The sequence below is a fragment of the Saccopteryx bilineata genome, chromosome 11, assembly GCF_036850765.1.
Source record: "Saccopteryx bilineata isolate mSacBil1 chromosome 11, mSacBil1_pri_phased_curated, whole genome shotgun sequence".
Taxonomy (NCBI): domain Eukaryota; kingdom Metazoa; phylum Chordata; class Mammalia; order Chiroptera; family Emballonuridae; genus Saccopteryx; species Saccopteryx bilineata.
Genome location: NC_089500.1, coordinates 76,277,824 through 76,292,229, shown reverse-complemented (window position 1 = coordinate 76,292,229; position 14,406 = coordinate 76,277,824). Strand labels below are relative to the sequence as shown.

General features: G+C 49.3%; 1 protein-coding gene across 4 annotated transcripts in view; it reads left to right on the top strand.

The window, feature by feature from the left end:
• Window positions 1-14,406, top strand: part of CDC14A (cell division cycle 14A) — a 129,475-nt gene that overhangs the window by 63,010 nt on the left and 52,059 nt on the right. For all 4 annotated transcript variants that reach the window (XM_066246747.1, XM_066246745.1, XM_066246748.1 and 1 more), the window contains 2 exons: window positions 9,703-9,769; window positions 13,368-13,430. In XM_066246747.1, coding sequence (XP_066102844.1) covers window positions 9,703-9,769; window positions 13,368-13,430 — 130 coding nt within the window. The remainder of the gene's footprint in view (window positions 1-9,702; window positions 9,770-13,367; window positions 13,431-14,406) is intronic.

Genomic DNA, 14,406 nt, shown 5'->3' with positions numbered 1-14,406 from the left:
GGCCAAGAATCCAGGTGCTGACTTAGGTGCGGTCATTTTCTCGTCTGTACGGCATAGGTTGTCTGTTGCGGCAGGTTAGGGTAGGATGCAGGTTAGCGTAGGGTGCGGGTTAGGGTAGGGTACGGGTTAGGGCAGGGTGCGGGTTAGGGCAGGGTGCGGGTTAGGTCAGGGTGCGGGTTAGGGTAGGTTGCGGGTTAGGGTAGGATGCAGGTTAGGGCTAGGGTTAGGGTTAGGGTAGGGTGCCGGTTAGGGCAGGGTGCCGGTTAGGGCAGGGTGCAGGTTAGGGCAGGGTGCAGGTTAGGGTAGGGTGCAGGTTAGGGAAGGGTGCAGGTTAGGGCAGGGTGCAGGTTAGGGTAGGGTGCAGGTTAGGGAAGGGTGCAGGTTAGGGTAGGGTGCAGGTTAGGGTAGGGTGCAGGTTAGGGTAGGATGCACTTACCCTGTAGCTAGGTTATTGTGACCAAGAGCAGTACGGGGTCGAGTGTTTCTATTTGGATTTATCTTAAACACTTTTAAAATTAGAGTTGTTTTTTATTCACCTAGTTAAAAATTATTTCAAGATGAGGCAAGTTAAAAAAAAAAAAAAGAGATTTGGATAGCTTTATTCTTTTCTTTCCCAATTTCATTGAGGTGTCATTGACAGCCAGCACCGTGTAAGTTTATCGTGGTTTGACATCCGTGTCTAGGTGACCGTGTTAGTCAGTTTGATTAACATCCATCATCTCATATCGTTCCAAACATTTTTGTTTTTTCCTTGTGATGAGAACTTTGGGGATTTAGTGTCCTAACAACTATCAAATATCCTGTACAGCGCTGTGAACTGTAGCCCTGGTGTTTGTTATGTTGGTTCTCAGCCTCCAAAATGCCTGGGAGGCTCTAAAATATGTCAGTGCCTGGGTTCTACCCCCAGAAATTCTGATAGAGTTTGTCCGGGGGTGAAGTCTGGGTGCTGGGTTTTCTAAACACTGTGTACACGATTTCAGTATGCCACCAGGGTGGAGAGCTGTTCTAGGCAATCTACCAGGGCAAACAATAAAAATAAGAATTCAGTGATCAAATAAAGTTAGAGCTCTGACTCGTGGAGATTTACAGAGCACATGCATATTTTTAAGAGTCTGAATGTTTCTGGTTAATGAAGCCACCTGTCTAATTTTGTTTAACGCGGAATTTTCATCCTGACTCTCGCCCCTCCACCCAGAGTCTTAGACGTAGATGGCTCATCAAATAGTGGCGTTTTCTCTACTCTCAACAGCAATATGCCCATTTTCTCTTAGGCCAGAAAACCTTTAATGGATCTCACTGCTCCCCACGCCCCAACAATCCTGGGATGGCATTTGTCATCGGAATGGATGACCCTGCTTGTTTGTTTGTTAAGGGAGGGCTTTGTTGTGTTTGGGGATGACCCCCAGTGATGGCTCCGTTGCTGAGCTCTGCCCGACTGTGGCTGACTCGCTGGGAAGTCGCTCAGTCCTCCAGGCAAGCCCGGACTTGAGGTCCCTCACAAAGGCTCAGAGGGCTCAAGTCCTCAGAACTTGGCAGGAGGCTGCCCCCTCCTTCCGTCTAAAGCAAAGTAAACGCATGCCGGGGGATGTTGGATGTCATGATAAAATATATCTCCTTACATAGAGGGGTTGAACCAGATCTTTGTTAGCTTAAATATGACACTGTGGTTTTTTTTTTTTTTTGTTTGTTTTTTTTGGTCAAAACGTATTGAGCAATTCAGTTTGTACTTCAAAAGGGGAGGTTCCCCATACCTCGTTTCCTCTTGAGCACCCCAAATGGAGAGGCAGCATTTACTTTCTGCTCTCCCAAGCCTCCCCTTCCGTTCTCCACGTGTCTCTCTGACGGAGAGCTGCCTCTCCGTGTCTCAGTGTTGATCGTTGGGGTCGTGTCGTCCGCCCCCCGGGCGGCCTTTGCTGACCCTCTGCTTTGGATGCTTGTGACGATGGGGTGGAAATCTGCGGGGGGTTTGACGAGGGCGGGGCGCCCTCTCCTGAGGGCGGGGCAGGTGGGGACGATGGCTCGTCTAGTGCAGACTGTGGAGTCCATTCTCCGCGGCAGGCGGGGCGGGCAGACGAACTTGGACCCCCTGGAGAAGCAGATTCTTTATCAGGTTTTCCTTTTTAAAGTGGCGAATAAGCCCCACTGGACCAGCTCTAATAACAGAAACAACAGTTAGGGTCCTGTCAGGAGGCGAGTTACGTCTACTCCTTTTTTTTTTTTTTTTTGCTTCAATGGTTTGAGTTCTGAAAATGGGCTCAGACCGCCTTTTTAAAAATTATTATTTCTATTTTATGGTTCCAGATCACTGTCACCTAACCGTCTTTAGGAGGGCCCGTACCAATCCTTTTGTCCTCTTTCTGGTACATTGCCAAGAGCCGGCCTCAGTGGGCCAACCGTGTTCATTGTACATTGTTTGTGATTAAAGGAGGTTTTATGTAATTTGGGCTCTGACAGGGGCAGGGTTCTCAGCCACTAGAGCTGTTCAGGCATAAGTTGGATGATCAGGGAATGGCCATTCATTCATTCAGTAACATCCGCACCATAAGACGTGCCCAGCGCTGTACCCGACTCTGGGCATTCACACAGAAAGCTCACACGTCTTTTCCTCAGGAAGCTCCCGGTCTGGTGCTGGTTGGTCGGGTTGATGGGATTTAGCTCAGTGCTCGGAAGGGCGCCTCAGATCGCTTCCAAGATGCTTTCCAGCCGTGGCCTCTGCAGGTGTTTGCCAACGCCCTAACGCATTGCTATGCAGAGAATTCATGGGAATCCCAGGGTCAGGACAGAGGTGGAGCGCGGTCATCCACACTGTTTCTTCACCATCAGCGCTTCCGGACTGTCGGGCGTGGTCTCTGGGTGGGAAACACCGTGGCTCTGTTCTTCACTCTTTCCTCATTTCAAACAGGTTCATCACGAGAAATGCTTTCTTCTTATTTCGGGTAAATGTGTCCTTTCATCTCTGGTTTCATCTCCTCGTTATTCGCATTCACAGAGTGATCTCTTTGCTTCTTAGGCGACAGGCAGCGGTGTGTTGGTCACCTGGCTTGGGCAGGAGGAGGCGCTGGCTGGGTCCCGTGGTGGGGACGCCCCCACCTGTGCCAATGCTGGATGTTTAACAGTTGACTCTCAGCTCGAAGACACGAGTGAATCGACCCCTTTCTCTTTGTATCTACTTGTGACTAGGGTCCTTAAATTTAATTTTTCTTTTACTGCTTCTCGGCAAAGTAAATGCAAAAACATAAAAATGAATTTAAAATTTCAATTGCTCCATCTGCTCATGTATTCCTTTATTTATAGTTTCTTATTCAACAAATCATCATTAACTTACAGCTGCTCCCAATGTCATACTTAAGTAGATTTCTTTTTGAAAGAGAGAGAGAGAAAGGGAAGGAGAGATAGAAGGAGGAAGGGGGAGAGAGAGAGAGAGAGAGAGAGAGAGAGAAGCTTCAACTCATTGTTCCACTTAGTTGTGTACCCTTTGATTGCTTCTCATATGTGCCCTGACTGGGGCTTGAACCGGTGACCTTGGGGTTCAGCCAGCGCCCCTGGGATGGAGCTAGAGACACCAAGATTGAATCTGCAACCTTAGCTATATATAGATATCTAGTTAAGTGCTGTAAGGCAACAATCTAACCACTGCACCACTGGCCAGGGCCTTATGTGGACTTTTTTATAGTCATTTGTATAACAGCTTTGTGGGTCAGATGATGATTATGCTGGCAGTCACATTTAGAAAGACTCATCAGGATGGGTGGAGTTTTGATGGTCAAGTATGAGGTTGAGTACCTTTGTATTTGGATGTCTCTAGACAGTTGTTTGTCTTCTGGGCTGGGGGTTAGAGACCCACGATTTGTTCTAAAGCCGAGATGAAAGATTAGAAACCCCGGGTGTTTGGGGTATTACCTATGGAGAGCAGCCTCATGTTTACCTGTTTAAGGGGGTAACTCAATACATGGAAAAACTGTCACCACAGATAAAGGCTGAGAGCTGGAGTTCTCCCAGGCGGGAAGGAGTGCTGCCCCCCCTCCCTCAGCTGAGGTCTGTGGGATTTCAGTGGTCCTTTAGGAGGGATGTGGAAAAGTACACGTCTTCTTGTAACTACAAATGAATCATAAATGTGAGAATAAATGAATGCACAGGCGAATCAATGAACAAGCAAACCAGGGGTTAAGCAAACAGCTGGGAGCTGTCACTGCCGCAGAAACCAAGGACCTTCCAAGCTTGCTGTAGCACTTCAGTGTGACGATGTCGATCCTGAAAGCTCTCTGGGGCCTCTCTAAAGTGTCGGGGTTGAGCTAAAACTGTCTAATACCACTTGGTAAAAAGAGGAGAAAACTGCTTGGAGCATCACCACTGTTAGCGCGGCTGAGAGGCGATGCTCGTAGCTCGAGTCAATTAATAGTCCTCGTCAAAGAGAACAGAAGCTGGGTTTGATTCCCAGCCAGGGCACACAGGAGAAGTGCCCATCTGCTTATTTACCCTTTCTCCTCTCCTTCCTCTCTGTCTCTCTCTTCCCCTCCCACAGACAAGGCTCCATTGGAGCAAAGTTGGCCTGGGCACTGAGGATGGCTCTGTGGCCTCTGCCTCAGGCACTAGAATGGCTCTGTTTGCAACAGAACAACACCCCAGATGGGCAGAGCATCGCCGCCTGGTGGGCGTGCCAGGTGGATCCTGATCGGGCACATGTGGGAGTCTGTCTCTCTGCCTCCCAGCATCTCATTTAAGAAAAATACACACACACAAAAAAAAAAGAGAAAGAAAAAGAGAGAACCCTTGAATGGACAGAATGGACAGGAGGTATTTGGGGTTAAGGCAAGAAAAGATATTGCTGGTGAAGGGTCAGGCATGAGGCTATCGAGCTGACAGACATGGCCATACGCTAGTATAGAAAACGTCCCTGGGGTGAGCGCCCACGCTCCTCGACTCGAGTTAAAGGTTCATGTGCAGGCATATGTTGAATGTCTGTTCTGGGTCCGGTGCCGTGTTAGGTACATGGTGGATGAAGAGGTATAGATCTCACCTTCTTCAGGGCTGTTATGCAGAGAAAGAGGCAGGGAATTCAAATTAGCACACCAGGATATAATGTCAGACTATATAGATATATAGTTAAGTCCAGTGGTGGGGGGAAAAATGTCAGGGACCTGATCTAACCAGGTGGGGTTGGAGGTCCCCCCACCCGAGACAAGTGATCTTTGAGCTCATATGTGTGACGGGCACAGGCTCTGAGGGGGCATGAAGTGGGAGAGGAGGCAGGAGAGGCTGGAAGGCCAGGTGCCACACAGCCTGGTATCCGATTGAGGACTGACTGGCATTGTTTTATTTACTCACTGATTTTAGACAGCGAAGAAGGGGGAGACAGGGAGAGACACAGAAACATCGATTTGTTGTTCCACTTATTCATACATACATCCATTGGTTGAGTCTTGTATGTGCCCTGCCTGGGGATCGAACCCGCAACCTTGGTGTATCAGGACAACGCTCTAACCAACTGAGCTCCCCGGCCAGGGCCGAGTGGAGGATTTGAACTTTCCTGTGAGAGCAATGGGAGGTCAGGGGAGGGCCACTCTCTCGGGGACATCTGCCTTTTACAAACACCGCGCTGGCTGCCGCCAAGGAGACTGGGGCGGGGGGGGGACTTCGGAGAGTCGGGTGGTGTTAATTGGGTTGGTTCTCTGATTTTTAGCATTCACCTTGGGTTTCAGTGTTCTTGGCCTTCTTAGACCCACTCATCCACCTGACTTCCGGGTTTCAGAAGTTGATTGCTGTCTACTCTCCTGTTCTGACTTGGGTGGATTTCATTTTTAAAAAGCCTTTTAAAATTCTTTTTTTTTTTTTTAGTGGAGTTTTGGTAGATACCTGGGTTCACCTGCCACCTTTACTCTCCCTCTTTTTTTCTCTTTTCCCCCCAAAAGATATAGCAGGTTGTGTCTTTTGACTAGGAGTCAGGTGCCACCGATAAGCCCTTTCTCTCTCCCTTGCCCAGTTTGGGGGCAGGCTCAGGGACCCACTGGCTTCACGACTGTCATGAGGATCAAACAGGCTAAAGCAGGCGTCCCCAAACTACGGCCCGCAGGCTGCATGCGGCCCCCTGAGGCCATTTATCCGGCCCCCGCCGCACTTCTGGAAGGGGCACCTCTTTCATTGGTGGTCAGGGAGAGGAGCACATTGACCATCTCATTAGCCAAAAGCAGACCCAAAATTCTCATTGAAATACTGGTCAGTTTGTTGATTTAAATTTACTTGTTCTTTATTTTAAATATTGTATTTGTTCCCGTTTTGTTTTTTTACTTTTTTTTTTAAATTTTTTTAAATTTATTTTTATTTTTTATTTTTCTGAAGCTGGAAATGGGGAGAGACAGTCAGACAGACTCCCGCATGCGCCCGACCGGGATCCATCTGGCACGCCCACCAGGGGGCGATGCTCTGCCCACCAGGGGGTGATGCTCTGCCCCTCCGGGGCATTGCTCTGTTGCGACCAGAGCCACTCTAGCGCCTGGGGCAGAGGCCAAGGAGCCATCCCCAGTGCCCGGGCCATCTTTGCTCCAATGGAGCCTCGTTGCAGGAGGGGAAGAGAGAGACAGAGAGGAAGGAGAGGGGGAGGGGTGGAGAAGCAGATGGACACTTCTCCTGTGTGCCCTGGCCGGGAATCGAACCCAGGACTTCTGCACGCCAGGCTGACGCTCTACCACTGAGCCAACCGGCCAGGGCCTTGTTTTTTTACTTTAAAATAAGATATGTCCAGTGTGCATAGGGATTTGTTCATAGTTTTTTTTTATAGTCTGGCCCTCCAACGGTCTGAGGGACAGTGAACTGGCCCCCTGGGTAAAAAGTTTGGGGACCCCTGGGCTAAAGGCATCAAAATTACCCAGCATAGTAGGTGACCCAAAGAGGTGTCCCGTCACCTCTCCCCATCCTGAGGGTGTGAGTTAATGTCACCGCATCCCTTAGTAGATAATACTTTGGTTTGTAAACCTCGGTCCGCCTGTGCCAGGCTGCTGGGACCGCCCGCCCTGTGTCCTCAGTCACTCAGATGACGTAGTAACTGCCAGGACTGCCCCCTCCGGTCACTGGAGCTCTTTTCAGTCACTGGTAAAAGTGGCGGCTCCGATAGGACAGGAGATAGCCCGGCCGTCTCACCGTGCTTTGCCGACAGCCGGCGAGGCTGGGGGGTTGGGAGGCTCCTCTGAGGACGTAGGTTTGTGAATTTGCTCAGTGGAGTCGAGGCGTGGGAAGACGTGTGTGAGGAAATGAAGACCACCTTCTAGTTTTGTACCTGGTTGTAAAAAAAAATTTTTTTTAAATACAAATATATATTTTTTTCTTTTCCCTTTCCTGAAGTGGTAGTTTTTAATCTAGGGTCCTGTGGCAATAATTTAGAGAGTGGGTCTGGGTAACAACAACAACAAAAATGAAATGTTTAGTTTCAACTAACCTTCTAAGGATGACATTCACTTATACATGTTGGGAACTAGAGCAATATTAGCAACATTAGTGACTTTGTCCCCAAAGAAATTGTAGATGTCTTTTATTCCATGACAGTTGTGGAGTGTATCTTAAGATATAATGTTCCTTTCTTCCTAAAACGACAGTCCTTGTCAGACTGCTTACTAGGCCTTGTTGTGTAATATATTATATTGTGGAATCATCAACTTGGTTTTACTTTTAGTATTTTGATAAGTTTAAATTTAACTGAGTGAGTCTTCTGTTATTGCTCGGAGGAAAGGCCCCATCAGCCGCCTGGGACAGGGGCGGGGGTCCACAGCACACACAAGCCTCTGAATCCTGGTCCCAGAGAAACACACACCTGCAGGAGAGTGTGTGGTTCTTCATCTAAACTAGTGTCTCATCTTAGACCCTCAGATGCTTTTTTCCTCCGATTTAGCCCATTAAGATGTGCTTCCTGATGTCTGTTTTAAGTCTGTACAAGATATATGAAAAAGAGGTTATTTTGTGTTTCACTGACTCGTGAGTTCTGATGGCATCAAGCAAAAGAATCCTTAAAGTTAGACCTATCTAGAGTAACCCTCCCTATTTTCACACGGGTTGTTAACCTGGAAATTTCAGGACTTAAGAAACGTTTCTGCTCTGCTTGCTCAGTATTTTTGTACCAGGTGATCAGGAGGCCGAGACTTCGATGGTGTTGAAGTCGCATTTTAATTCATGGCTTGGCAGCCTTCGGTGCAAGCTGACCCTTGGGTGGTTGTGACATAAAACTCAGTTTTATATTAATTTCCTGGTAGAGCCCTTCAAGATTGTCTTCTCCTCGGGGAATTCCGTTGCCCCTCCCCGCCCCCCACATGACCCTGGGCCGACTCCGCCACCCCAGACGGCTCTGTTCCTTCAGGTCAGCCATGGGGGGCGGGGCTGGGCAGGGAGACCGAGCGCCTCGAGGTCGAGTTTCTTCTTGCCTTGGACACCCCGGCACATTGCTCGTGTTCAAGCTCCGCTGCCAGCTCTTGCTTAACTGACCTGAACCCGATACTTCAGTCTTATGTTGCCCGGCAGCAGGTCTCTAAGTTGCTCTAAAAACTTAAATAAAGGATGCAGCCCTTGGTTTAGGTGCAGCGGGTCCCCACTCCTTTTGATCCAACAGCTGACGGTGCATGGGAGGCTCCCGGGGGTCCTGGGAGGAGACCCTCTGGGATCACGGTCCGCCTGTGGGTCAGTTCTTCTGGAGGGCAGGGCTGGGAGCAGTGGCGTTGAGTCCGCGACAGCAGCTGCTGGGTTCTGCTGACCCACATCCATCGTCCCCTTTCCGCGTTTACAGTTGTACATAGCCCGTCTCTCACCCTGCGTGTTCCTCCCATGATGCTGAATGTTTACTGAACGGAGCAGCCCGGTTCTACTCATGACTATTAGAAATAAGAACAGTCGTCATAATAACCTTTATTAAGCGCTGCCTGCGTGCTGGGCACTATACGGAGGGCTTTATATTTTGTAAACGTCCTCCGACACCGGTCCTGGGCATGGTAGCCACTCTCTGAACCTTTGTTTCACAGGCGAGGCAGCTCCACCCCAAGGAGGTCCCCTTCCTTGCTTAAGGTTCCAGCAGGGTTGGGGTTTGAATGAAGACAGTCGGACCCCAGAGCTCTCCTGTGAGTTCCAGAAAGGGCTCTGGCCCCTGGCCGGTTGGCTCAGTGGTGGAGCGTTGGCCTGGCGTGCAGAAGTCCCGGGTTCGATTCCCAGTCAGGGCACACAGGAGAAGCGCCCATCTACTTCTCCACCCCTCCCCCTCTCCTTCCTCTCTGTCTCTCTCTTCCCCTCTCGCAGCCAAGGCTCCATTGGAGCAAAGATGGCCCGGGTGCTGGGGATGGCTCCTTGGCCTCTGCCCCAGGTGCTAGAGTGGCTCTGGTCGCCACAGAGCGACGCCCCGGAGGGGCAGAGCATCGCCTCCTGGTGGGCAGAGCGTCGCCCCTGGTGGGCGTGCCGGGTGGATCCCGGTCGGGCGCATGCGGGAGTCTGTCTGACTGTCTCTCCCCGTTTCCAGCTTCAGAAAAATACAAAAAAAAAAAAAAAAAGAAAGGGCTCTGGCTAAGCTGTGGCATGAGTGGTTCCCCAGCGGGATCTGGTGTGTCACTTAGAGTTCACCACGGTGACAGCTGGGAAGCCACACAAGCACGTGTCTGGTGGACTTCAGGTGTGCTGTTATTTGAGCGTTGACGTGTCTGGTTTTTAATGGCAAGCTTTTCTCTCTCTGTTTCCCAGGGATGCTTCCTTTGGAAACTGCACTTATAACCTCACCATCCTGGACTGTCTGCAGGGAATCAGAAAGGTAAGAGCGGCTCGCCTTGCTGTGGTTGACGCAGTGGTTCCAAAATATGGAAAGGGGACCGTGTCAGCGTCCCTGTGTGCCGCCGGCGAGCAGAGTGGGGGGCTGGCGGCAGGAGGCTTCCCGCTCCTGGAACCACAGGCTGTCTGTCAAGTACCGACTGTTCTGGGGCAGGCGAGGGGTGGGAACCTCAGTCATTACCCAGCTAGATCTCAGTGTGGGGGAGACGGGAAGTCATCCGAGCGGCCGCTTCCCTCTGCTGGTGGGGAGGACCCTTCCACGGGGCTCTTCTCGTTGGAGAGCACCACGTGCCCACGTGGTTGGAAGTCGGCCGGACGTGACGTGTCCAAGTGTAGGGACTAGTTAGCGATGCAAGTCCGTGTTGGACCGAATCGCACAAACTCCGGAGGCGGGCCCCTGCAGCCTGGGTACGAACCGCCCCTCTGGGAGGGAGGGAGACGCAGGACCCTCTAAAAGTCAGAGTCAGATGCGTAGTCACCGACACGTAAAACGGAGACGCTAAGCTAAGAGATTTGTGAGAGCTTCGGGGACGTGTTTGAAAAGCGTTGATTTGTAGCCTCCGATGAGTCATGTGGGCCGTGCTGTGAAGCCTCGTGAAGGCTCAAGGTGCATCAGTCCGCCCGGACACACAGCTGCAGCGTGTCGGCCAGGAACGCACGTGCTCTGTGGCCCACCGGCAAGGCCCCCGCGGGCCGTCCCCCCAGTGTCTGTGGTGATTTCCATTCTGGTTTCTTTTTCCTGAGGTAAGATGAGGTCAGTTTTGCTATGTATTAGGGAGGTTTCTGTGATCACTAAGCTGCCTGTTGGGTGCATCATCTTGACTTCGCTATTTCATTTAAAAATGAATTCATTATTTTACATGATTTTATTGTGATAAGAACACTCAACACCCTGGTCACAGCGGTCCCAGACAGAGCCAGAGAACAGAACACAGAGGATCAGTGTGAGTGCAACTTCAGAACGACTGTTTCAGCTTAAAAAAAAAAAAAAAAAGAAAAAAGAAAAAAGGGAATGAATCTGAACTCTCTAAAATTTTAAAATAATTTTCAAACATTTTTCTTGCCATTTAAAAGCTATCAAGAGGTCCTAGACCTTGCCCAGCCCTTGGAATCATATCGCCAGCACACGCTTCCAGTAACAACCATTAAGAACCCTCACGGGATATTACCCAATATGTAGTCCACAATGACAGCGTTTAAAAATACGCCTGAAGGAGAGAGTTAGGATGCTGATGCTGATGGTGATGGTGATGTTGCCCACCCTGCCCTGTGGCAGAGCCTGTTTCCGGTACATACATCACTTGCGCAATGCGGAGAGAGTGCACACCGCTCTTAGGGGGACGAGTGACTTGATACAGGAACTGATGGCATCCTCCCTGCTGTGGAGGAAATACAGTGACCTTGATCACGAATAAGGTCGTCTGCAAATTTCTTGCTTCACCAACTGCTGGGGTTGGTTTTACGCACATGTAGATGCGGTTTTAGAGGATCTGGTTGGTTATCCAATTGGTCTTTAAGCAACTGAGACACATTTCCGTCTGGAACACCCTGTCCTGTCCCGTAGGACACGGTGCTCTGGGTTAACTTGGTGGCAGTGAGTGTCAAACCTCCTAAGAACCGAGACGGAGGATGGCCACCATTCAGCCTTTTTTAGGAAGCAGATCTTTCTGATTTTGATACATTGGTATTGTCACAAGCAGAGTGCACGGGTGTGTGACCTACACAGGGACGTGCATAGACTCCGGCTATTAAGAAGGCAGGAAAGTGGTATATAGTTCAGGGGACGTTTTCCCCACTGTTTTCTCTGGAACGGCACATATGGATGAACAAAGTTGATTTGTTTAAAGTTGAAATAATTTAAATAACTCGTTCTGCTTATCGCTGTAGGGGTTGTCTAAACCAGTTTGTCAGAATTGAGCATTTACGGGAATCACCTAAGAAGGCATGTTAGAAATGCTGGTCTAATCCCCTCCCCAACCCCACCGGCACACAAAGAATCCGATTTACTGGTTTGTGATGGGGCATAGGAATCTGTATTTTAAATATAAATTACCTCAGAATGTTTCTGATGCGGTGGTCCATCATCTACATTTTGGAGAACACGGGCTCTGTCTTCAAAGACAGATGTAGCCGAGCTTGACTGAGCAGCGTCTTCCATTGTTAATGACTTTGCCACGTAATTTCTAAAGGCAGCCGTGGTTTCACATTTTATTATCATCTGTAGGACTTCTGAAATAAAAGGCTCTGGCCTCTTCGGAATATTATATCTGAGCAAGCCTGATCATGTTTAAAAGTTCTAAGTCAGTAGCTTTCTTTGTGTTGTTGGACTCATCAGTTCTTCCTCCTAAATTGTAAGATCATCACGGACAGTTTTTTTTTTTTTTTCAAATCCTTTTTTATTTCTCAATTATAGTTGATGTGCAATATTCTATTAGTTTCAGGTGTACAAGCCAGTGATTAGACATTGTATAACTAAGCGATCATCCTGATAGGTCTCGTACCCGTCTGACACCATTCATAGTGAATAGAATACTGTTGACCATATTCCTTAGGCTAGACTTCATCTCCATCCACATGACTGTTCTGTAACCACCGATTTGTACGTCTTAAAGGTACAGTTTTACTCTGTTGGAAACATGCACCATAAAGCAAATTCTCTCCAAGTAGAGTTTTAGGAAAAAATAAGGGCCTATTATGTAAAAAAAAAAAAAAAAAAAAAGCCTCCTCTTCCCCCCAAATATCTCATTAACGATAAGAGGAAGTGGAACTCTCGTAAGAATAATTGATTTTTCTTCCTCACTGTTATATCTTCTGTTATTGTTAGGTCTGAATTAATTGCATGGCCTCCGTCGGTTTTAACTATACATTGGCTAGTATGGTTGCGTTTCATAGACATAAATGCTGTTACACAGAAACAATGCCCATGAACCCCGAGGCGTATTTTGTGGGACATAGTTTCATGTACTTTTTTTTTTTTTTTGTACTTTTTCTGAAGCTGGAAACGAGGAGAGACAGTCAGACAGACTCCCGCATGTGCCCGACCGGGATCCACCCGGCATGCCCACCAGGGGCGACGCTCTGCCCACCAGGGGGCGATGCTCTGCCCCTCTGGGGCGTTGCTCCGCGGCAACCAGAGCCACTGTAGCGCCTGGGGCAGAGGCCAAGGAGCCATCCCCAACTCCTGGGCCATCTCTGCTCCAATGGAGCCTTGGCTGTGGGAGGGGAAGAGAGAGACAGAGAGGAAGGAGGTGGGGGATGGAGAAGCAAATGGGCGCTTCTCCTATGTGTCCCGGCTGGGAAACGAACCCAGGTCCCCCGCACGCCAGGCCGACGCTCTACCACTGAGCCAACCGGCCAGGGCCTTCATGTACTTTAAGTGTCTAGTCCCACGTATCAGACAGACTCTCCAAACAAGGGGGCTGCTGCTAGAAGCTGATTTCTAGACACGCTTTGCCAGTCCACAGCCGCCAGCTGCCTCCTCCGGGTTGGTGGGCATCCTCTGTGAGCAGGAGGGGTCCCAGGCAGGGGCAGAAGCCTCCGGCCACGTGGTGTGGAAAAACTAACTCAACTTCTGCTTGCAGGGATTGCAACACGGATTTTTCGACTTTGAGACATTTGATGTGGATGAATATGAACACTACGAGGTGTGTATGTTTTAATTCTTTGTCAGATATAATTGCATGTGGATTAAATTATTTTGTTGCCCCCCCCTTCGCTCGGCTAACACTCAGGTATTGCCAATGAAGCAGCTGGTAAATGAAATAATTTTCCTGTAATTGTCGGTTTGTCCTTTCAGCTTGGAGCAGGAGTCATCATTCTTAGTCTTGGAAAACGCCGTAACAATATATATTCTCTCCTCAAGTCTTTATTGACGATCACTTCCCACCTTCAGGTGAAGAAGTAATTTTGAAGTACAGCTTGGCAGTGAAATTGTAAGCTGCTTTTGTTGTCGAGTTCAGGTTCCGTTGGAAACAGAACGGGTGTTTGGTGCCTAGTCACGTGTTCTGACTGCGGATGTTTTTATTTGGAAATGCGGCTGGATTTGCTTAATTCTAGGCGTCGGCTGAACTTGCCCCCACGGCGCCCTCACGGAGCTCTGGGATAACATCGCGCCTGGGCCGGCGCGCAGGGTGGAGGCGAAGGCTGTCCGAGGCAGGGTGTGCAGTAGGGGCTGTTGGAGCCGTTCAAGGCACTGTCACAGCTAGGAGGCTCAGGGTCAGATCTCTCCGGCTCCTGCTTTATGTAGTGTGACTTACAAATGGCCCCTCAAACAAATATGACTCTGGCCTCTGTGCCGTGAAGGTCCGGTCACCTAGTGTCTAGAGACGATGGCCCGGATGCTTCTGCTAAGAACTCGCGTCTCAACATGCGTACTTTCTCAATCAGTTTCTTAAGGGATTCTCAGAGAACTCGGGAACGAAGAGCAGCTCTTCCTTCCCTGAGGCCAGCAAGAGCATAATAGGCTTCCTGACTCATAAAACAAACGCTCACCTGTACACCCTCATTTCTGTAGTACATCACTTCCCAACCAGTGGGACAGAGTGAACCGTTGATCAGTTCACTTAAGAAAAATAAAAATGGACCTTTCGCCCTAGGGTAAACCAGTGAAGATTTTGGTTG